This window comes from Coregonus clupeaformis, chromosome 16 (assembly GCF_020615455.1).
Source record: "Coregonus clupeaformis isolate EN_2021a chromosome 16, ASM2061545v1, whole genome shotgun sequence".
Classification (NCBI taxonomy): Eukaryota; Metazoa; Chordata; class Actinopteri; order Salmoniformes; family Salmonidae; genus Coregonus; species Coregonus clupeaformis.
In genome coordinates this window covers 54,448,574-54,474,074 of record NC_059207.1, presented here as the reverse complement: position 1 = coordinate 54,474,074, position 25,501 = coordinate 54,448,574, and the positions used below count along the sequence as shown (strand labels likewise).

The 25,501-nt window shown below is 43.7% G+C and overlaps 1 protein-coding gene across 1 annotated transcript in view; it reads right to left on the bottom strand.

The window, feature by feature from the left end:
* LOC121584623 (kremen protein 1-like) overlaps positions 1 to 24,043 on the bottom strand; it is a 110,391-nt gene extending 86,348 nt beyond the window's left edge. Inside the window, exon 1 of the mRNA XM_041900618.2 lies at positions 23,753 to 24,043. Coding sequence (XP_041756552.1) covers positions 23,753 to 23,834 — 82 coding nt within the window. The 5' untranslated portion in view covers positions 23,835 to 24,043. The remainder of the gene's footprint in view (positions 1 to 23,752) is intronic.
* Positions 24,044 to 25,501: the final 1,458 nt, after the last annotated feature.

Genomic DNA, 25,501 nt, shown 5'->3' with positions numbered 1-25,501 from the left:
ATTCCACTATGGGGTATCAGTGGTCTAGACTTACAGGTTACAACTGTGACTAAACAGGCAAGATGCTTTCACCCTTACAAGGGTCTACAAAAGTGTGAGCGTGACTGAAAAAGATAGTCTTGCTACCACATAATTGAAGTGAGTCTTATTCCCACATAAGTGAGAGATGCCACTTCACTACCCCAATGTCTTTCTCCAATACAATTACTTGTTTCCTTTAAAGCCATTGTCATTCTGTTTTGTTAGTGACCCGAATAAGGGAGCATTAAAAACCATGGACACCCACTTTAGGCCTAAAAAACCTCAACACTCTACCCCAAATACCCCTCACACACGCACTTCCACTATTGTCAAATCCATGCGAGAAAGTGTGTAAGTCAAGTGCACACTTCAGGAGAAGGGCAGGATTTGGTAGTGAACGACGGGACTTATACTGACTATGACCTAAAGGAGGACGTTGAAACAAAAGTGGAAAGGAAGGACCTGACATACGTGAGGATGAAATGCCAACGTGACACAAGGGAGGACCGGTGTCACGTTAAATTACTTCCCCCTTGCACTTCCTGTCAGTTTCCCTGTTTCCTCTGGAGTCACTCTGCTCTAGCCATCTGCTGTTTCAGTGAGACAAAGACGAAAATGAAGAGGCATATTTTCCAAACATGACTGAAAGGGTCTTCATATCTTCACCTCCTATTACACACAGACACACACACTTCACCCCTGCCTGCCTCTCCCCATTACTGTATATCAAGCTACCCTGTCTGTGATTCATCTGCCATGTCCCAGGCCTCTAAGTAGACTAAGTAGACAAGGTTAGCAGGTTAAACAAATATAGACGGGGAAATGTCCCTCCTGCTACACAATGCCGCATACTCAACACAGGCTGCCGGTGAACTCACTCTAAACCAACTCTGACAATAGAGTAAACAAGGTGAAGAGGAGGAGGGAGGGGGTTAGGGGGAGAGAGGGGAGGGGAGGGGAGTGAGTGAGGGAGAGAGAGAGAGAGAGAGGGTCTCAGTGAAACAACGTGGATACAGCCAGGACAGAGCAGGAGGGAGGGAGGGAGGGTGAGAGCGAGAGAGGCTCAATGAAGTTGCTCTGTGTGTTCCAAGGTACACAATTAAGGTGTTTGGGATAGATCCATCTGAAATCATAAACCAAACTGTAAATTAGGCGGGCGCACAGAGAGCACCGAATACAGGATGATAGAAAGAGTCAAAGGGAAAGGGAAAAACAGAGACAGAATGAGAGATGAGAGAAATAGAAATAGGTGAGAATGGAAGAGAAACAGCAGGAGAAGTAGAGGCAGAGCACAACAACGCCAGAGATAGAAAACTATTTATGATCTTTTATTGTTAGAACTGCTTTCTTCAAAGCCCTCATTCTCTCCATGTTGCTCCAGTGAAGTAACACTTGGTTAACTTGATTTCCTATTGTTATGGAAGGACCCACCAAGCCAAGGCTCATAAAATTAGCAGCAAACAAAGACAAAGCTAGCATGCGCCTAGCTAGCCTACACCAGACCAGCCAGGCCTCAGCTCAGAGCTCCAAATGCCATTCCAGATGAGCTCTGTGGTGCAGTTACGTGCTGGGCCCCTATACCAGCAAACAAACAACCAATGTAGGGCTTAGATAGAGAAAAAACTGAGCCTGTTTAATTTGTCTGCTGCTGGGAAGGAAGGGAATGAACACACAAACACAAACACCCACACACACACACACACACACACAAGCATACGGGTTCTTAGTACTATCGTGGATTGGCTAGCTTTGGGATCTATGGCTGTGATTTGGGACATGATAGCCCACTGTTGCTAAAGTCTGTTCAAGCACTGCATGGGGGCTTTTCTCCTCTCTTCTTCTCTTCCTCTCTTCCTCTCCTCTTCCCTTCTTTTTATAAAAAAAAGAGGGAGTAAAATGATCCCTACACCAACCAACACTCAGGCTACATCCCAAAATGGCACGCTATTCCCTTCATAGTGCACTGGTAAAAAATAGTGCACTATATAGGGAATAGGTTGCATTTGGGATGCAGTCTCAGAGATCTGTTATAAGCAGATGCAGTGACAGAACATGCATTAATCTGTCTCTACTATTCACAGCATTCCTTTACACTCTCTCTCTCTCTCTCTCTCTCTCTCTCTCTCTCTCTCTCACTTCTCCCTCCTTCTACTCTTCCAACGCTTTTACTGTAAGAAAGGGTGCAATTTTAATCAGCCGAGCAGCGGGGGCGACAGTGTTTTAAGTTGCATCCGATGTGGAGGACAGGGGCACCCAGACACACAGACTGCATTGTTCCAACTTCCCAGTGGACTATGTCATTGTGCGTGTGTCATTCATTCATTCTCACCCACTCTTGACTGTACTGCCAGTGTAATTCCCCAAAGGATGTCCGCCCACTGTGTGTGTGTCAGTCATTCTAATCTAGGCTGACCAGCGTGTTCCAGACTTTCAAAGGCAACAATCAATGTGCTAAAACATTTACTGTAAGCCTGTGGTGTCTACAGTACAGAACACTAGGGCGACTTGTTGTTAATTTCCTGGCATTCTGAATGAAAGCAATGTGTAAAAAAAATAAACGCTCCGCCAGTGAATCCATCATTATCTTCAGACAATAAAATGGTACAGTAAAAATGCAAACACATTGATCCATAAGTTTGGAGGTGTATTGATAATGTGAGGTCCAACAAGCATCTTTGCGAACTTCAACTCTCCTTCTTCCCTATCAGAAACACTTTCATCTATCTCCAGTGATCCCCCAAACCCCTCTAACTCTAGCCAAAGCCTCACTGCTACATCTAAGCATTGGCCCCAATCGCTAACACACCTCACAAAGAGAGAGAGGGAGTGAGTGAGTTGAGCGAGTGAGAGAGAGAGAACAGAGAGCGGCTAATAGCTGCACACACATGCCCCTGAAACAGCTCAGAGCCAGAGCCTCCTTACCCCAAACCACATGTAATTAACATACCAGACATGCCAGCCAACATGAGCACAAACAGGACGATCGAAAACAGGTGTGTTTCAAAACAAAGACCCCCTCCTCACCTCTCTCTCCCTCTCTTTTCTCCCTCGTCTCCCTCTCTCTCTGTCTCTCTCGCCCTTTCTCTCTCTCTCCCTCTCCCTTCCTCTCTCTTTCTGGGCCCCTGCGTGATTACAGGCCCCAGGGAAGATGGGGCCGGACTGGGAGGATAAATAGAGGGCATGAACAGAGGTGAGGCAATTGTGACCTGCCATTCAAGTGCTCTCAAAAAACAATTTCAATCACTTATATTATGCATGCAACAGTAATAGAGAAATAAATGTTTGTTCTTCCTTTCTGGTATTCTGTTCTAGTGCTGAGCGATTAACTGACATTTTGGTTATTTTTTGGATTTTAAAGAACTAAGTATTTATTTATTTATTTATTTCACCTTCATTTAACCAGGTAAGCCAGTTGAGAACAAGTTCTCATTTACAACCGCGACCTGGCCAAGATAAAGCAAAGCAGTGCGATAAAAACAACAACACAGAGTTACATATGGGGTAAACAAAACATAAAGTCAAAAATACACTGCTCAAAAAAATTAAGGGAACACTAAAATAACACATCCTAGATCTGAATGAATGAAATAATCTTATTAAATACTTTTTTCTTTACATAGTTGAATGTGCTGACAACAAAATCGCACAAAAATGATCAATGGAAATCAAATGTATCAACCCATGGAGGTCTGGATTTGGAGTCAAAATTAAAGTGGAAAACCACACTACAGGCTGATCCAACTTTGATGTAATGTCCTTAAAACAAGTCAAAATGAGGCTCAGTAGTGTGTGTGGCCTCCACGTGCCTGTATGACCTCCCTACAACGCCTGGGCATGCTCCTGATGAGGTGGCGGATGGTCTCCTGAGGGATCTCCTCCCAGACCTGGACTAAAGCATCCGCCAACTCCTGGACAGTCTGTGGTGCAACGTGGCGTTGGTGGATGGAGCGAGACATGATGTCCCAGATGTGCTCAATTGGATTCAGGTCTGGGGAACGGGCGGGCCAGTCCATAGCATCAATGCCTTCCTCTTGCAGGAACTGCTGACACACTCCAGCCACATGAGGTCTAGCATTGTCTTGCATTAGGAGGAACCCAGGGCCAACCGCACCAGCATATGGTCTCACAAGGGGTCTGAGGATCACATCTCAGTACCTAATGGCAGTCAGGCTACCTCTGGCGAGCACATGGAGGGCTGTGCGGCCCCCCAAAGAAATGCCACCCCACACCATGACTGACCCACCGCCAAACCGGTCATGCTGGAGGATGTTGCAGGCAGCAGAACGTTCTCCACGGCGTCTCCAGACTCTGTCACGTCTGTCACATGTGCTCAGTTTGAACCTGCTTTCATCTGTGAAGAGCACAGGGCGCCAGTGGCGAATTTGCCAATCTTGGTGTTCTCTGGCAAATGCCAAACGTCCTGCACGGTGTTGGGCTGTAAGCACAACCCCCACCTGTGGACGTCGGGCCCTCATACCACCCTCATGGAGTCTGTTTCTGACCGTTTGAGCAGACACATGCACATTTGTGGCCTGCTGGAGGTCATTTTGCAGGGCTCTGGCAGTGCTCCTCCTGCTCCTCCTTGCACAAAGGTGGAGGTAGCAGTCCTGCTGCTGGGTTGTTGCCCTCCTACGGCCTCCTCCACGTCTCCTGATGTACTGGCCTGTCTCCTGGTAGCGCCTCCATGCTCTGGACACTACGCTGACAGACACAGCAAACCTTCTTGCCACAGCTCGCATTGATGTGCCATCCTGGATGAGCTGCACTACCTGAGCCACTTGTGTGGGTTGTAGACTCCGTCTCATGCTACCACTAGAGTGAAAGCACCGCCAGCATTCAAAAGTGACCAAAACATCAGCCAGGAAGCATAGGAACTGAGAAGTGGTCTGTGGTCACCACCTGCAAAACCAGTCCTTTATTGGGGGTGTCTTGCTAATTGCCTATAATTTCCACCTGTTGTCTATTCCATTTGCACAACAGCATGTGAAATGTATTGTCAATCAGTGTTGCTTCCTAAGTGGACAGTTTGATTTCACAGAAGTGTGATTGACTTGGAGTTACATTGTGTTGTTTAAGTGTTCCCTTTATTTTTTTGAGCAGTGTACAACAGAAAATCTATATACAGTGTGTGCGAATGTAGTAAGTTATGGAGGTAAGGCAATAAATAGGCCAAAGTGCAAAATAGTTACAATTTCGTATTAACACTGGAATGATAGATGTGCAAAAGATGATCAACTGTTCATCTGTTCAATTATTTTAATTCCATTTTGTTCGTTTTTTCTTCTGTGAGCTCAATGCGCACATTGCACAGTTTCTGTAGAGATAAATCAGATCGAGCCCAAACTGTGTGATGTAGTAGGGAGTTGTATTTTCCAACAGGTAAATATTCTACGTAGTGTTGCGCTGAAAACGTGGTAATTAACTACAATGACCATAATCCATCGCACGCCTGCTTGTCTGATCTGTGTTTCTTTTAGCCTGTAACATAAAAGAGACAGAATAATGTGCAATTGAGAGGGATAGAGTAGCTGCTTCGCTAGATATCTCTACCTAATCTAAGTGATTGATAGTTGGTATTCAGCAGTCATAAGCAGCAGCTCTATAGAGATGAGATGATGACTTGGAATGAAATAATAAAGTCATCAAATAAAACAAATGTAATATACACAACAACTGAAATATTTTATAAAAGTAAAGTGAATAAATGATGGTTAGTAAGTGACAAGCAGTAATGGGCAGTTACAGCATTCAACCCACATAATGCATAGTGCATTTAATAAAAAATAAACAAATCTAACCCGAAATCGAAAACCGCAAGTAATCGCACTACTGTTTCCTCAAGAACATGTAACGATAACACTAATACAGATATTAATAAGCAATATTATAAGAATGTTATTGATGTAGAATAAAAGTGAAGCATTGAGGATTTAATGTAACCATGCATAACCCAAGGGGGAAAGAGAGAATTACGGTGAACTTCCCAACATGTTGTTGTAAGAAGTTTGACAGTTTGAGAACCAAAGAGGAAGTAGTAAGGAGGAAGTAGTAATGTCAGCTTGGAATTCTGGGTACCAATGACTGGAACATCTCCCATAACCCAACAGCCGGCCAAGCGCCCACCCGCTCGCCACCGTGAAAGAATTTCAAATCAGCTTGTGAGTTCTGTAGCCAATGGGCTCACTTTGGAATAATTGTTCTTTAGATGAGAGCAGAAGTGGCATGAAGTGCCGGCTGGAAATTTGACTTAATTTGATCAAAACGTCTAAGGAAGGCTTTGAGCCATGTGTTTAAATTAGGCGTAATTGGAGCAGACCAACATTGGATTTTGTTCACCCTTTGGGCAGATGACAACATTACATAGACTGCACTTCATAGCTGCACTTCAGAAACCTTGAGAATTCCAGAGCCATGTAGAACTCAAGAGTTTTCCTAGCTCCATAGTTTTAGAACTCAGTGTTCCTATAGCTCAATTGTTCTAGAACTTAGTGTTCCTAGTTCTAGAACTCTTAGTTTTAGAACGTTTCGTCAGAATGTTTTGCGAGCAGCGGGTCCATGTGTGGAACACAAACATGCCCCATCTGCATCCAATGACTCTCTTCTAGCAGCATGAAGCTAATAGAGTGTGAGTGGCAAGCACATCAGAAAAGGCCCCGCATGTTTGTTTTGCCAATCTTGGTAAACTACAGATGGAAGTCTTGGCTAAGTCCCTTCTGCATTCTTCCGACTGCATCGTCACATCCACTTCTACTTGGATCTGAGAAAAATGAGAGAAACTGGGCTCTTTGCTATGATGGTGAGAGAGAGCAGTCCGACATTTCACCTTTATCTCTCTCTCCACACTAAATTCCCCCTTATCTGAAACATTTTCTAAAAGGACCACAACAAAACACATTCATCTGTAATTCTGGATTCTTCTCCGATTTTCTTAGATTTTCTCTAAATGCGCTTAATGCGTGATGTTTTATCTTCCTGATTGCCCCGGTCAGCCAACGAGCGAAGGGTGCAATACCACCATATTAAAATTACAAATGACCGACAGATAATCCACAAACAAAACACACAACACCTGGACACAAAAACCAATGCACAAAAGCTGCCACACAACTACGGTTGCAAAGCTACCGGTAATTTACCAGTTACCGGAATCTAATCTGGGAAATTAACAGAAAATCTATGGCAATCTATCAACAAACAAAAAAAGATTCATATGTAGTATTCATTTTTTAACTCTTCTAACTATTGACTTTTTCCAGAACTGCCACCAATTTGACGCCAAAACATTTACAACAAATACATATTGACATAGTCAAATAAATAAGTGTGTAAAAAATAACAAATACTATTTCAAGCTGAAACCTTCATATTAAACACCAATGGTATTCACTAAGTTGATGGTTTATATGTAGGATAATGTTTTACAGCTTTGTCATTAAATGTTTTATTTTTAAATCATCCTATTTAATTATTTTAAATATTTTACATGTGATAAGGCCACACAGAGTGCCAGAGGTAATTACAGACACTAGATGTCTTGTGATAGATTACATAAAATCCTTGAAAGATACCAAAATACTGGTAGTTTACTGCTAAACTTGGAAAGTTTCCAGTATTATACCCTCCGTTTGCAACCCTAAACACAACACAAGAAGGAACTAAAGCAGGGATCATCACCAGCCTTTTAGCCCCCTGTGTTTTGTGTTTTTACCAGGCCATCTCCAATGTCTGGTCCTGACTTGTGAAAGCGAATCCTTATCACTGTGGTTTGTGTGTAAGTGTGTGTTTCACTGTGGTCTGTGTGGCTCTAGGAAGCTCCTCTGTACAGAGAATCAGATGTCTCCGGTCAATGGGAGAGAGAGGGCATCCCAGTCCCACTACCATGCCTGAGAAAGAGGATCCATTACAGGGATCTATTGAGGATCTAGTGTGGATCTAGTTTCATGGCATCGGCCGTGTGTGACCGCCCCTGGTTGCTCGGCCGGGGCTCAGTCGGCGCTGGGCTCGGTGATTGTGCCACGTAGACTGTCTGCTGGGCACTGGGGGTATTTGGAGACACACACACAGACACACTCATGTCCAACCAACTTGTTGTTCACCTCAGAAAGGTGGGATGTATTCACCTCAAGAACACAGGGGCTGCGTCCCAAATGGCATCCTATTCCCTATAGTGAACTACTTTTGACCAGGGTCCATATAGGGCTCTGGTCAAAGGTAGTGCACTGTGTAGGGAATAGGGTGCCATTAGGGAGGCAGACAGGGATAGACAGACAGCTAGCTAAATCAGGGCCTCTTGTCCTGTCAGGTCAGGTTTCAAAGCCATTGAGTTTCAGCCACATTCAAAGAGCTTCAATGCGCTGCAATGGGATATCACTGGCTCACAGCTAAACGGCTTACAGGGGTAAGACCTGGGTCGTAAAACAAGGTCCTGGGACCAAGATGTTCCTGAGGTTCAATCACTTACATAAATCATTGTGTCTGTTGAGTTCCCACATAACTTGGATTCAGTAGATAGATATGGGTTGTCAAAGCCTCATATTTGCAATGCAATCCCCCCGTCCCACAATTCACTTAACTCTGTCCACATTCTGACTAGTCCACTTACCTAAATCAACTCCTTAGTCAACTTACCTAAGTCAACATTTAGCTGCCTCCACTCGCTATGTTGTCCAGATGTCCACTCATTGTCTTGTTAACTCCCATGTCCTGTCTACTACAAATCCCTGTCCACTTGGCCTGTCCACTGATCCCTGCTGTCCATTTGGCCTGTCCACTGAACCCTGCTGTCCACTGTCAGTGGGTGTGTCCTGCATCTGCAGGAGGGGAAAGGCGACAATTTGCTTCTTCGGCCGCAAAATGCCTGCTGGACCTAGATCAAGCCTAGCCAAGCCGAGGCCCTGGTCCCTGCTGCTGGAGGGAAATTGCTCTCCATTTATTTAGAGAGCCTGTGATTTCATTTGGTGTGTGTGAGTGTGTGTATTTAGAGAGGCTGAGCCTGTCATTCCTCAGCAGCAGGGCTGGAACAGAGAGCAAGCTACGTACCAAATGGCACCCTATTCCCAATATAGCACACTACATTCGACCAGGGCCCATAGAGCTCTGGTCAAAGGTAGAGCCCTTGTAGGGAATAGGGTGCCATTTTGGATGCATACGAGAAACCTCAGTGGCCACCGGATGAGGACCAAACGCAACCCTCATATAAAAAGACTGGAGTTCACAGGACAAGTCATGTCCCCCCCCCCAAAGCAAACACAACTGGTTTTGGGGTTTTACCGGGAATATAGAACCACAGTGTCTCACATAACTTTAACTTTTTTTTATTTTTATCCTGACACACTTGAAAAAATTTGACCTATCAGAGCACTGACTCAGTCAGAATAGCAATGTGTGTTCTCTTCATATCTACACGTCCACAGCTGATAACAGTGCATTTTGATTTAAACTCATTATATGAATCCAAAAGCTTAGGCACGAAAACTCATTATTTTGTGTAATTCTCCAATGCATCGAAACACATTTCCCTTCAGGGGCTTCCAATCCTAACCAAACGTACTTTAAAATTCCATTCTGATGAATAAAATTGCATTTTAATAACGAAAAACAATTGTTTGTTGTAGAGAGTTGATAGAATTCCCAGAAAGCATGGGGCATGTATGCTTCCATACGTAATGCCATTACTGTTCTTTGCGTATCTGCATTTACCCTGCACAGCGTACGCCGCGTCTCAAAGTGTGTTCAGTCTGATGGCCTATAACAGAGTCTGTGTTCCAAATGGCACCCTATTCCCTCCATTGTGCACTGCTTTTGACCAGGACCCATAGGAATTGGCGGGGCCCAGAGAGAATGTCAGTGGGAAATGAGAGGAAAGGCTCCTAATGCACAAGCAAATGTCAAGGTACACAAGAAGACTGGGCCGATGAGGTGAGCAATGCTGCTCATGCATAATGGCATTCAAATAAGAGAGGGATGGAGGAAGAGAGGAAGAATGACCGAGATAGAGGGAGAGGAGAATAAGAGAGAGAGAGGAAGAGAGAATGCAGTGCAGAGATGTTGTCGTATGGAGCAACAACAGTATAGATAAAGTTCTAAAGTGAAGTACAGTTGAAATTGGACATGTCCAGGCACAAAACATCCCACATTGACCTTGACCTATGTTGAACACAAACATGTCCCAAGAAAAGTCATAGCTGGCAACAGACAGAAAAAAGAACAACGAATACACTCCCTCCACCTAAATATTGTTTATGTCCTCCAGTCTTGGCAGTTGAGCATTAGACACACACACATGCACGCACACACACATCAACACACATAGTGGTGAAACAGGCAGATGCTTGACAGCTTAATTCTACGTTGTCTACGAGAGGAGAAGAGGAGAAAGGAGAAGAGGAGAGTAGAGGAGAGAGCTGCCTTGCCGGATCAGGCCAGACTGAGTGACACAGTGAACATGAAACCACCTTTCTTTTGTCTCTTCTCACAACACGCTTTACATAATTATCACATCTGTCATGTCCAATCTACTCACTAGAGAGAGGATAGCTGCCCCATTCGCCTTCTCATCCGACGAAGTGCCTTTGACTTTCAGAGATGAGACAGGACAGGGCCTGTGGCAGAAAGTGAATCTGACTCTGACGCGGGAAGGGAAAGAAAGAGGGAGGAAGGGAGGTAGAGAGAGAGAAAAATGGAAAAGAAGAGACTGACACAGGAGAAGATGACAGGGGTGGTTTGCATCCTGGAATGACAGCTGTGGAGCCTGCCCTGGACAGGTGGTGATTTGCACAAGGTGAAAGAGAAAGAGATGGAAAGGAGGTAGAACCGAGACAGAGAGAGACAGAGAGAGAGACAGAGAGAGAGAGAGAGAGAGAGAGAGAGAGAGAGAGAGAGAGAGAGAGAGAGAGAGAGACACAGAGAGAGAGAGACAGACAGAGAGAGAGAGAGACAGAGAGAGAGAGAGAGAGACAGAGAGAGAGATAGAGAGGCAGAGAGAGAGAGAGAGACAGAGAGAGAGAGGAGAGACAGAGAGAGAGACAGAGAGAGAGACAGAGAGAGAGAGAGACAGAGAGACAGACTGATCAAACACACAGAAGCCTTTGAAATCCTCTGAGGAACATGACAAAAAAAAACAATCACAGCTACAGCTAAACTCAGGCTTGGTAATAATCGTAATAATAATGATAATCAGAACAGTGTATACTAAGACTCAGTCCGTCTGTCCATCTCTGGGTCTGCGGTTGCCATGGTAGCCTGTCCCAGGGCGTCGGCCGTAACCTGACGTCTGCAGGGCACCACCCAGGGGTCAACAGGAAGTAGCTGCTAGGCCAGCGGCCGGACGCAAAGCCACATGACACAGACCAAAGTTTCCTACTTCCAGCCAAACTCAACTCACTTTCAGCTAAGTAAATATGAGTATTCCACTGAACTTTGGGCAGACGTCGCAAGTCAGGGCATGCTGCAGAGTACTGGGAATGTAGGCAAATAGGGAGCACTCATACTCTCTCTCTCTCTCTCTCTCTCTCTCTCTCTCTCTCTCTCTCTCTCTCTCTCTCTCTCTCTCTCTCTCTCTCTCTCTCTCTCTCTCTCTCTCTCTCTCTCTCTCTCTCTATAATATCTGCTCTGTCTCTGTCTCCCTCTCTCTCTCTCTCTCTCTCTCTCTCTCTCTCGCTCTCTCTCTCTCTCTCTCTCTCTATATATATATAATATCTGCTCTGTCTCTGTCTCCCTCTCTCTGTTTCTGTATATCTCTCCATCTCCCATGTCTCTCTCTTCTCTCCCCTTAAACTCTTTGCCTCTCATAAGTCCTAACACAACCTCTCCAAGCCCCAATCCTTATGTCTCCATTCATGCAAACACATTGTTAGCATTGCTAACAGCACTGTCGGCCTGATTCCCCTAGTGTAGAGCATGAGACAACAAGTTAGGCTAGTGCTAGGATAGAAAGTAGATCCTAGCATATTCTAGTACTATGCTGCTAGTAATGCCCAACCTGCTCTCTCACTGTGGTGTGCCAGCTAGGCTTGGGCGGTATCCAGATTGTCATACCTTCAAACTGACAAATGGGGCGCTTTTTTAAAACCACACTGAGCCTCTGTAATCCAAAGGCTAGCAATGCTAACCACAGTACATGTCCAATCTCATAGAGAATGCTAACTAAATGATAACGAGTGCATTGCGAACATTTTATACAGTCTCTGACCTAAACTATTTGCAGGACAGACATCCCAGTTCATAAAGTTATACAAGTAACTCAAAAATGCTACTCACAGTTTGCTGCACGCACAAAACACATTTTAGACAGCAAGCGAAGCTTGATTTTGAAGGACGCTAACCACTTAACTGGATAGCTAACAAGCTATTAAATTAGCAAACCTAATGAACAACTGCAGAACATTTAGCACATTTTAGAATGAACTTAAGATATCCACCTGACAAACATTTAGTTGTGAATTCCATACTGTAATTACATCCCCTGGCACATGCTACACAACAGTGAGTGACAAAAGGCTCCGGTCTCTCTTCGTTGTGTGCTTGTAAACAAACACCACGTGACTGGAGACTACCGGTAAGCTTCATTATGCAATCTTCATTATCTAACGTATTGTTGACTGCAGGTATTTACTTCAAAAGTAGCTACACTCAAATGCTTCAAATAAATAGTTTCAACGGTATTGACAGTATTGAAAAACCACCCTGTGGCTATTTCCAAATACCCCAGTATGCGGTATATACGGTATACCGAACAAGCCTAGTGCCATCCAGGGACGACTGCCCTGGAAAAATATTGGTGTTAGTTTAGTTTGTGTTTTGTTTCCCTGTTGAAGTGAACATACTCTGGCACACACACACACACACACACACACACACACACACACACACACACCACTCCCCATACATTCAATGGTTCACCAGTGTCTGCTGCACTGAAGCCCATCTGTGGCTAAGAGGTTAGAGTGTGAGGGCCAAAAAAAACTAAAAAAGGACCACAAGGGCCACATATGAAGCCTACAACCCCGACACTCCCTGTGCTGAGCTAGATGGGTTACACATACATTCCAGCAGCCCTAAAACACCCCGTCTGTCTCCATCTACCTCTCTATCTCCATCCCTCCATCCTGCTGCCAACACATGCTCACATTTCTCGCCGACGGTCTCACTGTTATCCTCAAAGAGGACCCAGACCCTACAGCCCCATCATCAGCAATGTCCCAAATGGCATCCTATTCCCTATGGGTCCTGGTCAGAAGTATTGCACTACATAGGGAACAGGCTGCCATTTGGGATGCAAAAAACCTCGGTCCCATCCTCATCCTAGTCAAACAGTCAGTCAGGATGCAAACTGTGACATAATCCAGTCAAAACATATGATGCAGGGGCGGCAGTTACGAGAGGAAGAGAGAGAGGGACTTAACTAGAGACAGACCCAGGGATGAGTGAGGGGCTGGGGGGAGGCAACACCTGGGCTGTAGAGGGGTAGAGAGCGAAAGGGATGGAGGAGAGGAAGGATGAGTGGGGAAAAAGAGAGTAGGAGAGAGGGGGTGAGAGAAGGGAGAGAAAGGGGGAGAGGAGGCAACACCTGGGTTGGAGGGGGGAGAGAGGAGTAAGATGGGGGATGGAGGGAGAGAGACTAAGGGGAAAGGGGAGTCAGAGGTGAGGACATGAGACCCCCGGTCTTAGCGTTGCATGGTGACCCCTTTAAAACCTGAGCAGGAACATGGGGAGTTTATGAAGTCACCAGATGTGTTAGGGCCTAGGCCATGCCTCTACATCTGATCTGGCCCATACATATACCTACACACACATACACACACAGGTACAAATGTGCGCACACACATGCATACGCACACAGGCATGCAAGCGCACACAACTTGAGCCAAAAACTCGAGAAGCCATCACAAAGCACATTAATCTGTGTCTGTTTTGTAGCTTGCTTGCCAGAGTGGGAGAAAAAACATTACACCAACAGTTACAACCCAGCGAGGACCGTTTATCGGTTACCACACTGTGCGCTGTTGGCCACACACACACACACACACACACAGCTCCTCTCCAGGCCAGTAATGTATCTGGCTGTCTGCTCTGCTTCTCCGTGAAGCTCCTGACAGAGTGCAGGCTCTGTCAACTATGCTGTGTTATGCTGTGAAGCTGGCCCAGGATGGCTCTCGGAGCAGGAGCAGGGGAGAGCAAGAAAGCGAGAGAGTGGTGAGGTTGCCAGACACAGCAGGAGTCGGAGCAGGAGTCGGAGCAGGAGTGAGGGGTCACGTTGCCAGATATGGTAGACTTAGGTAGCCGGAGAAAGCCGTTAGGTTGCCAAATTCTGCTGCACTCAGTCACTGTAGCACAGAGACAGCTATGGGAGTCAGTCTGGACTGGAAGGAAATCCTGACTAGACACTCACTCTCCTCACTCCTCTTCCCCACTGCACTGGTTCAAAGTCAATAAGGGGAATAGAGTCTACCGGGTGGTAGCTGCCTCAAGCTGTTTCTGGATAGCCCTCAATAAAGCAAAGATAGAAGGGAGGGAAGGTGGGATACCTAGTCAGTTGCGCAACTAAATGCATTCAACAGAAATGTGTGTCTGCCACATTTAACCCAACCCCTCTGAATCAGAAAGGTTAGGGGTGCTGCCTTAATCGATGTCCATGTCATCAGCGCCTGGGGAGCAGTTGTTGTTGGGGGATAACGGCCTTGCTCAAGGGCAGAACGGCAGATTTTCTCACCTTGCTCAGGGATTTGAACCAGCGACCTTTCGGTTACTGGTCCAACGCTAGGCTAGCATACACACACGTACACACAATGACACAAAGGAGCACAAGCACTCCACAAACCATACATATTGACACTAATCCAAACTCCTCTACTTTATATGATTTTCATCTAAATGCAGTTTATGTCAGGTCATGCTATTACCTCATATGCAGCAAATCAGATGCTCTCTCTGAAAAGAGAACACTCCTAACATGTCACATTAGCCCAGCCTTACAAGTTAGATCATGCATGTCTACATCACTATAGAGACTTCACAGCACAAGATGAATAATGGCAAACCTAACGCTCTCTCCTGCTTGAAAACCGATCTGTAGCAATTTATGCAAATGTTTTCACTAACGCAATTGGCTGATACTCAGGAGATGTCAAACTGCAGTTTGCAGTTGTTTTGTTATTGTTTTTTCACAACTTGCTAATAGCAGTTGGGTTGGATTCCACCTCAGCGGCAGTGTTAATTTCGTCAACAATAATAGTGACTAAAATATTCGTCAAACACCTATTTTTCAGTGGCAATTGACAAGACTATAATTGACTAAATAGACCCAGAAAAAACTAGAACTATGCAAAAAATATAGATATTTTCAGTTTACTAAAATGAGACAAGACAAAATTATCTCTGTGACTAAAATCTGACTACTAAGTGGACTGGATTTTCAGTGATAAGTACAATTAATAACATTGCGGATCTATTTGGACAATTTGCACATTCGGATCAAAATTACTGTTAATTAATATCATCACCCCTTTTGAGTTTCTTTGCCCATGGGAGAAGCATATTTCGTATAACCCGCTAAAACACCTCCCCATCTCAAGTTGGGTTGTCACCCCAGTGACCGGCAGACCACCCGTCCCCCCAGATCCCTAGGCCCCCTGAGAGGCCAGGACCCATCCTTCGAAAACAGCACACAGTGCCACCCACAAAACAGAAGCAGATCAACCACTAAAAGTATTTCAAATGCTCTCACCTCAATTTGCTGTATGTATACAGTTGAAGTCGGAAGCTTACAAACACTCCACAAATTTCTTGTTAACAAACTATAGTTTTGGCAAGTCTGTTAGGACATCTACTTTGTGCGTGACACAAGTAATTTTTCCAACAATTGTTTACAGACAGATTATTTCACTTATAATTCACTGTATCACAATTCCAGTTGGTCAGAAGTTTACATACACTAAGTTGACTGTGCCTTTAAACAGCTTGGAAAATTCCAGAAAATTATGTCATGGCTTTAGAAGCTTCTGATAGGCTAATTGACATCATTTGAGTCAATTGGAGGTGTACCTGTGGATGTATTTCAAGGCCTACCTTCAAACTCAGTGCCTCTTTGCTTGACATCATGGGAAAATCAAAATAAATCAGCCAAGACCTCCACAATAATTGTAGACCTCCACAAGTCTGGTTCATCCTTGGGAGCAATTTCCAAGCGCCTGAAGGTACCACGTTCATCTGTACAAACAATAGTACGCAAGTATAAACACCATGGGACCACGCAGCCGTCATACCGCTCAGGAAGGAGACGCGTTCTGTCTCCTAGAGATGAACGTACTTTGGTGCGAAAAGTGTGAATCAATCCCAGAACAACAGCAAAGGACCTTGTGAAGATGCTGGAGGAAACAGGTACAAAAGTATCTATATCCACAGTAAAACGAGTCCTATATCGACATAACCTGAAAGGCCGCTCAGCAAGGAAGAAGCCATCGCTCCAAAAACGCCATAAAAAAGCCAGACTACGGTTTGCAACTGCACATGGGGACAAAGATCGTACTTTTTGGAGAAATGTCCTCTGGTCTGAAGAAACAAAAATAGAACTGTTTAGCCATAACGACCATCGTTATGTTTGGAGGAAAAAAGGGGGGCTTGCAAGCCGAAGAACACCATCCCAACCGTGAAGCACGGGGTGGCAGCATCATGCTGTGGGGGTGCTTTGCTGCAGGAGGGGCTGGTGCAATTCACAAAATAGATGGCATCATGAGGAAGGAAAATTATGTGGATATATTGAAGCAACATCTCAAGACATCAGTCAGGAAGTTAAAGCTTGGTCGCAAATGGGTCTTTCAAATGGACAATGACCCCAAGCATACTTCCAAAGTTGTGGCAAAATGGCTTAAGGACAACAAAGTCAAGGTATTGGAGTGGCCATCACAAAGCCCTGACCTCAATCCTACAGAACATTTGTGGGCAGAACTGAAAAAGCGTGTGTGATTAAGGAGGCCTACAAACCTGACTCAGTTACACCAGCTCTGTCAGGAGGAATGGGCCAAAATTCACCCAACTTATTGTGGGAAGCTTGTGGAAGGCTACCCGAAACGTTTGACCCAAGTTAAACAATTTAAAGGCAATGCTACCAAATACTAATTGAGTGTATGTCAACTTCTTACCCACTGGGAATGTGATGAAATAAATAAAAGTTGAAATAAATCATTCTCTCTACTATTATTCTGACATTTTACATTCTTAAAATAAAGTGGTGATCCTAACTGACCTAAGACAGGGAATTTTTACTAGGATTAAATGTCAGGAATTGTGAAAAACTGAGTTTAAATGTATTTGGCTAAGGTGTATGTAAACTTCAGACTTCAACTGTAGCTATTAATAATATATATCTATTCAAATATCTTGCGTATCTTAATTTCCATCATTAACAATTAATATGCGTAATAATGTCGGCAGTTCATGCAAAGGATTGTTACCTATAACCAGGATTGCCATTGCATTACATTACATTTTTGTCAAGCAATTATTATTTTACCAAACAATTATTGTGACTCATCCTATATTGTCCCTAACATCCTTACCCTCTTGCAACAGATGTGGGATACATACACACACACACATACTCTAACACACTCAACCCCTTTCCCCTACAATCAACCATAAGCTCAGATGCTCAACAGTTGTTACATCCCAGAGCCCAACTCAAGAAAGGACCTGATTTACGAATGCATATACAGTTACAGCTGTTTGAGAAAGCATGCAAGATTGAGCAAAAATTTGAAAAACATTCAGATTTGATTAACCAATGTCAAGTCCTAGGTGATGGAGATCAGATCCACCCCCTTCCCCTGAAACAAACACACGCTGGTCCCCCATTGTGACCATTTTCCCAAGCATCTCTGTGCAGTCAGACCTTTGATTATTTTGTGCCACCAGGGCCACAATAATATGCCCCCTCTCTGATTGTCCGAGTGTGACCCCCTCCCCATGGGTTACACTGCAGCCAGTGTTGCCAGCACTGCCACTACCTGGGTGGGGTACCCCACCGGAATCCCCACCGGCTAGGTACAAGGTCGTCAAGGTTCTCATTAGCAGCTTTGAGAATTTCCTTGTATAGTATGCTTTCCCATCAGGGGGCTCTCGCTTTGTAGGACCAACCCTGCCAGGCAGGCTCAGAATCTTGAGTGCTGCTCTAGTAGGTCTCTGACCAAATTTATCTTTCTGTTTTGGCTGCATATAGGCAACTTACAGCAGGGCCATAAAACAGATGGGGACTTCTCTTTGGTGTATGGGTCGCACAGGTGGGTGTTTAGGGTATAGGGTTAGGGACCGTTCCATCATGATAGGACAAGAAAGAAAGAAAAATGGATGTATACTTTATTTTAAAATGTATATCCCTCATCTGCACAAAATTGCCTATGTATGTTTGTGCACATGGAAGTCAGTGATTTATGTTTACTATAGGTTAATGAGGCAATACAAATGTGATGTGACTAAAATGTGACTAAAATGAAAGGGCATGTAGTTGAATAAAATGGCCCACTGTTTTCATCATTTTGACAATAACTAGACTAAATCATTATTCAAATGACAAAAAATGTGACTAAGACTTAATGATATTTGTGTCAAAATGACTAAGACAAAAAAAAAGTCCCAAAATTAACACTGCTCGGCACAGATAGTAATGCCTCCACATAGTATTACTGTAGTGCTAAAACAAGTATGTGTCAACATTTAGCGCTACTCTTTCCAGCATTTTACGCCACACAACCTCCACAGTCTGATTTGAGAAGGGTATGCAGTATGTGAAGCAGTCAGTCAGCAGGACTCCTATACATAACTGTGCTGTGGGCCAAAAGGCAACAGTCTCCAAAACGTTAAGGCCATCACAAATCCCCCGAACACAAACGTCAACAACAGAATACTAACTGCAGTTTAACCGGCTCCGGGTTGTTCACAGGACCCGACACACACACGCACACACACGCACACACCGCGAAAGCAAACGTTACCGGCTTTCAGCTTTCAGCACAACTCAATTGCACCTTCACTGTTACAGCTTTGACATGAAACAACTTCCATTTGTGTGTACGAGTGTCAAGTGTCTCTGCGGCTGCCAAGCAAACATTCTCTCTCTGAGCTGGGCCCCTGATTGGTTAGAGAGGAGAATGGTATGTGGGAGTCCAAGCGGCTGGGCCCGTTTATAAGCCCTCAAAGACACTCAGCTCTGAAAAACAATGTTTACGTCCCAAATGGAATCCTATTCCCGTTATAGTGCACTACTTTTGACCAGGGCATATTGGGCTCTGGTCAAAATAAGTGCACTATACTGTATAGGCAATAGGGTGGCATTTGGGATGCAGTAAGTGTGAAGAGGAGGCAGAGATGATGATTAGTGTTTAAGCCTCAGCTATATATCTCCCTTCAACACCTACGACACAGTAAGCCTGCAGCTATAAGTACTTGGCAATTCTACAGTAATGGAATTATGCCCCAAAAAACATTGATTTCAAAGTTTAACAAACCATACAACTTTATGCACAAGGACTACTTTTAACAATTTCCACTGAAAAATGTACAAAAACAAATTTAATGGAAGAACTGTGCAAATGTAAACTTTGGTAAAGGAATTACGGTCAAATGTCTCTCAGGTGTTTATGTGACCACGTTTTCCAAAACCTCTGTTAAATATCTGCTCCGAATTAAGATTCAAAGATGTCTAGCTCCTATAGAGCAGTAATACAATATCAATACAATACCAATACACAAATACTCCCAAAAGTCAAAAAACAAGAAAGAAATGCATCCCCTATACAGTAAACATGTCCCCAAAATGAAGTTGATGGGGTCTTTTTGATGGGGGGAAGGTTCACACTGCTTTACTAAAATTACATTGGCCAATACAGTACTGTAATACCATAATACATGCCATTTACGTAGCAGACACTTTTATCCAAAATGACAACAGTCCACACATTTTTGTATGTGACCCCAGTGGGAATCGAACCCACAACTCTGGTGTTGCTAGTGCCTTGCTCTTATGAACTGAGCCACATACAGGACCACTACAATACATACCTACTGTATCATTATATTTCACAGTAAACTTATATTTTGGATCAGTGGTTGTGTGGTGAAAGATGTCTACAAACAAAATGAATGCACAATGAAAGGTTTTGAATGTAAGACTGGCTGCGTTACAAGTGTTACAAGTTTGGAGTTCATTAACTGGTGAGAGAGAGAGAGAGAGAGAGAGAGAGAGAGAGAGAGAGAGAGAGAGAGAGAGAGAGAGAGAGAGAGAGAGAGAGAGAGAGAGAGAGAGAGAGAGAGAGACAGAGAGAGAGAGAGAGAGAGAGAGAGAGAGAGAGAGAGAGAGAGAGAGAGAGAGAGAGAGAGACAGAGAGAGAGAGAGAGAGAGAGAGAGAGAGAGAGAGAGAGAGAGAGAGAGAGAGAGAGAGAGAGAGAGAGAGAGAGAGAGAGAGAGGAGAGAGAGAGAGAGAGAGGGAGAGAGAGAGAGAGAGAGAGAGATAGAGAGAGAGAGAGAGAGAGAGAGAGAGAGAGAGAGAGAGAGAGAGAGAGAGAGAGAGAGAGAGAGAGAGAGAGAGAGAGAGAGAGAGAGAGAGAGAGAGAGAGAGAGAGAGAGAGAGAGAGAGAGAGAGAGAGAGAGAGAGAGAGAGAGATAGAGAGAGAGAGAGAGAGAGAGAGAGAGAGAGAGAGAGAGAGAGAGAGAGAGAGAGAGAGAGAGAGAGAGAGAGAGAGAGAGAGAGAGAGAGAGAGAGAGAGAGAGAGAGAGAGAGAGAGAGAGAGAGAGAGAGAGAGAGAGAGAGAGAGAGAGAGAGAGAGAGAGAGAGAGAGAGAGAGAGAGAGAGAGAGAGAGAGAGAGAGAGAGAGAGAGAGAGAGAGGGAGAGAGAGAGAGGGAGAATCCAGACTGTCCAGACTCAGACAGTTTTAACACTCTTGGTTTGACCACGAGATGAGAAAACAGTTATCGGCTGAACATAACAATAATGCCAGTGGAAGGGATTACATTAGCAGATTTGTGACTATTATGATTTCCCATTGTAGCCAATTCCGTTTTTTTGGGTAATTCCATTACCAATTTGGTAATGGAATTACGAGTTTTAATCACATAATAATGTCATGTCTACTTCCACTCCCCATCTCCGGCGCTCGAGGTCGCCAGTTGACTGTTCATTACGCACACCTGCCACCATCGTTACGCGCACCTGCGCGGTATTATGAGACTCACCTGGACTCCATCACCTTCCTGATTCCCTCCCCTATATGCGTCACTCCCTTCGGTTTATTCCCCAGGCATTATTCATTCTGTTTCTGTATTTCATGTCTGTACGCTACTCGTGTTTCTTGTTTTGTTCCATGTTTCATTTATTATTAAATTCACTCCCTGTACTTGCTTCCTGTCTCCCAGCGTACACGTTACAAATAATTCATCAAATTGATACTAGTAAAATCACTATAACTAATTGGTAGGTCTACCATTACTTGTTACTTCTGTAAACTTTCATTATCCACCATCCTCATGAGGGAGAGAAATTCGAAAATATCTTAAAGATATGTGGGTTTTAGGTAACGGAATTACAAGGCACAAAGCAATATTTCTTAAACTTACAGAATGTAAATATCTCCAAAACTAAATATAAGTGTTGCTATTAGTTGGCAGGGGTGTTTACGTCAACATTATTGTGTTTTGGTGTATTTCTGATACCATTTTAAGACTTTTTCTGGTAGATGTTTTCTAAGACCCCTTTTCCTTCTGTTTATCCAGAAATCAAAGCCTTTACTTATGCCTAATTTCTAAGATGGAAAATGGTTGTAAAATGTATCTATGCCTTCATTTCCCAAAAATATAGACTCTTGGCTTTCATTTGACACCTAATTTGATATGCTCTTATAAACTTCAGGTTGGTGCTCATGGGTCCTTTTCGATGGGAATGCCCTACTGCAGGGTTTCCCAAACTCGGTCCTGGGGCCCCCCTGGGTGCACGTTTTGTTTTATGCCCTAGCACTACACAGCTGATTCAAATAACCAATTCATCATCAAGCTTTGATTATCTGAATCAGCTGTATAGTGCTAGGGCAAAAACCAAAACGTGCACCCACATTTGGGAAACCCTGCCCTACTGCATAGTTACAGTAGGGATGACAACCCTATCTGTACTGTTCAGGAGACAAGATATGAAAGGGCAATTGACTTCAGCATAAATTCAATTTGTATGAGCGGCACATCGGGAAACTCGTGTGTGTGTGTGTGTGTGTGTGTGTGTGTGTGTGTGTGTGTGTGTGTGTGTGTGTGTGTGTGTGTGTGTGTGTGTGCCTGTGCGTGTTGTCTACACTCAGAAATGTTTCTTCTACTTGATCTAAAATGTATTTGGGGCAAACATCCAAAATAGAGAGAGCAGCATCACCACACAGAGTTGCTCTATGACAAATATACAACAGAAAACAGAAAAGAGAATAGATTTTCCAGATGCAAAGGATGTATAAATTATGATCATATACCCAATATCTATTATGCAGAGGGTATATATATGTTATACAGTTAACATACAGAATACTTAAGGCCATAATAAAGTATTCTGGACTAGGGTTCTCTCTCCATTGCAGGGCAAAAAGGGGGAATACCATAGTTTACAGTGTTAATACATAGGTACACATGGGAGCACTTACATATGTAGCCCAGATGGTTAAACCTCTCATTGGAATCAAAGGTATAATTAAGAAAGAAAAAAATAAACAGGAAAGCAGGAGGATTTGCTGTTTAGACATGAAACACAACACAAATTACAGCACCAGAACTTTGGTTTGTGTGGTCATCATTATTAAAAATTAAAATCAAACAAATTCTTTATTTTTCTCTTAAAAAGGGGGGCTCGTTTTGAAACGGAATACAGTTTCATGGGATTTGCGTAATTTCTCTGCAGTGTTACAATCTGTGTTTTTCAGTCTGAATACAGAAGATAGATTGAAGTTGGCATGTCGATGTCTCAGCGTCTGACTGTGTATAACAAGGAATGCTTCAAGTTCATATTCTGGACGGGGGAATCCAGGTGTCACTGATGGGTGTCCACATTGTAGCCAACTCAACCCATTCATAAGGAATTCAATAAATAACAGCCAATGACTCTTGCCCACTGTCAACCCAATACCTTGGACAATATTGCATTATTAGCCTACTTTATTACAATGATTGGATATTATTAGAGTAGCCTATTTTGAATAATTTATACACATTTCAGAATAAAGTCAATGACCTACAACGTCTGTGGTGGGCAATAAGAATGCGCCATCAACAATAGCATTTGTCATAAGAAAATGGACTTGGGCTGATTGTTCCTTTTTGAATTTAACCAGTGACAGGTAGCAGCAGCATTTCAGCATCTGCTACGATTTACAGTAGGCTATACAAAACATGCCAGGTAGACAGGTCGGGAGACGCATAGAAAGACTTGTGTGTAATGTTCTGTTGTATGCTACAAGTGCAGAGCATTGTAGCATATTCCCAGGCTACGATAAGTGCACCATATTGTATTCAAATTCAGTCATAAATTACATCCGCAAAGAATTTCACACCAATAACCTAATCTTTCCATTGAGCGTCTTGCGAGGAAATTCTCAGCCGGCTCAAAAAAGTACGCAGCGTACCTCGTAACTTTTAAAGGCTTCTTCTAGCGGATGTGTTGGATAAAGACACACACTGTGAGAAGAAACAGCAGAAAAAGTTTCTGATCAACTTACCAGTGTCGAAATGTCTGGAAGCAGTCGAAGATAGAAACCCAACTAGTAGAAGGGCAGTAGTGATTGTCAAAAATGAATCCATCGCTCAAGTCTTTGAGAAAGAAAGAGCGGGACTTGTCTTGGGTAGGGTACAGTCGTGTTCCGAACGGAGCAGAGCGTGTTCGGGACTTCGGACGCAGGTGAACTGTTGCTCTGAACGCAGCCTGATGCGGACTGATGCGGCGAGTCCTTTTGTGTGGGTTGAGGTGTCGTTCCAAGTTCGCGTTAAAAGTCTGTGAAGTGAACTCCAAGGCAGGCAGGTCTAAACACACAGAGACACAAGAGAGATAGTAGAAAGCAAGCAGGGGATCCTATTTCGAATCATGTGACAGGAAATCGTGGCAATGGATTCAACCTGCAGCGTTGGGCAGAGAGAGAGAGAGAGAGAGAGAGAGAGAGAGAGAGAGAGAGAGAGAGAGAGAGAGAGAGAGAGAGAGAGAGAGAGAGAGAGAGAGAGAGAGAGAGAGAGAGAGAGAGAGAGAGATAATAAAGCCCGTTGAATTGAATTGAGAGAGAGTAAAGCGGGAGTCATTGAGGGTTTGCATGTCAGAGCGGTTTGAGGGCCTCAGTGCAATAATAACACATTAATAACACTGGTTCGTTCATTTAACTTTCTTTTATCAGGGAATATGGTTGAGAATACATGAGAATACATGAGGGGCCAAGTTGGAATTCAGCCAGGGACACTGGGGTTAACACCCCTACTGTCACAAATGCCTTGGGATCTTCAGTGACCACAGAGCCAGGACCTTGGTTTAGTTTAGACATGATGTGCAAGACTCATTGAAACTCTCTGTAACTCACTGAAAGTCTCTGAAACTCACTGTTCATGACACACAGCAATTACTGTGGATAACTGATTATTTCAGACAGGCTGGAGACTGAAATGAGAGGATCAGTGTGAGGATGAATAGATAGAGAAAGCAGAAGGTTATTCTAATTTCAAAAGGTCTCTTCCCTCACAATACTGACCATGCTATAGCTTTGTTCCTGTAAGTTACCCTCAGGACGGGCCAGGATGAACCATGACATATTCAATGATCCTGCTCCATTTTGAGACAAGGTGGGACTTAATTAGGTAGTCCACTTACAATGTGTTGTATTGAAAAACAAATATGATGTTTACAGTTGCTTATATGCAATAGAAATTTGGTTCCAGGCTATTGGAGGGGGGAAACCACATTTTTAGAAGCAAATAAAAAGCTTAGAATAGAGTTAAAACATATGCAGCCTTGAACTTTTATTCGGATAGATGCTGTACAGACTATCAGTAACATTTCAACTATCTACTAACCCTATCTCTAACCCTAACCTTAATCCTTATCCTAACCCTAAATTGAACCCTAACCCTAGCCCTAGCCCTAGCCCTAATCCTAACCTTAACCCTTACCCTAACCCTTATTCTAAACCTAACCGTAACCTTAGCAAACAGTTACTTATCAACATAGTTTGTTGATAGTATGACCATCTGTAGAGCATCTACAGATGGAAAATCCGGACTATACAAGTAAAGTGTGACCACTCTTTTGACCATTTATAGTTTAGTAGTCCGTTTTCATGCTGAAAACAGGTGCAGAATTATACTGTAGTCCAAAATGCTCTAGTAATTCTACCGCTTGGCCTTATCTCACTACTTCCCAAACGTTGTAAGCAGAACAGCACCCTCATGTGTTCATGATAATATCACCATTAGGAAGTAATTGTCCTCTG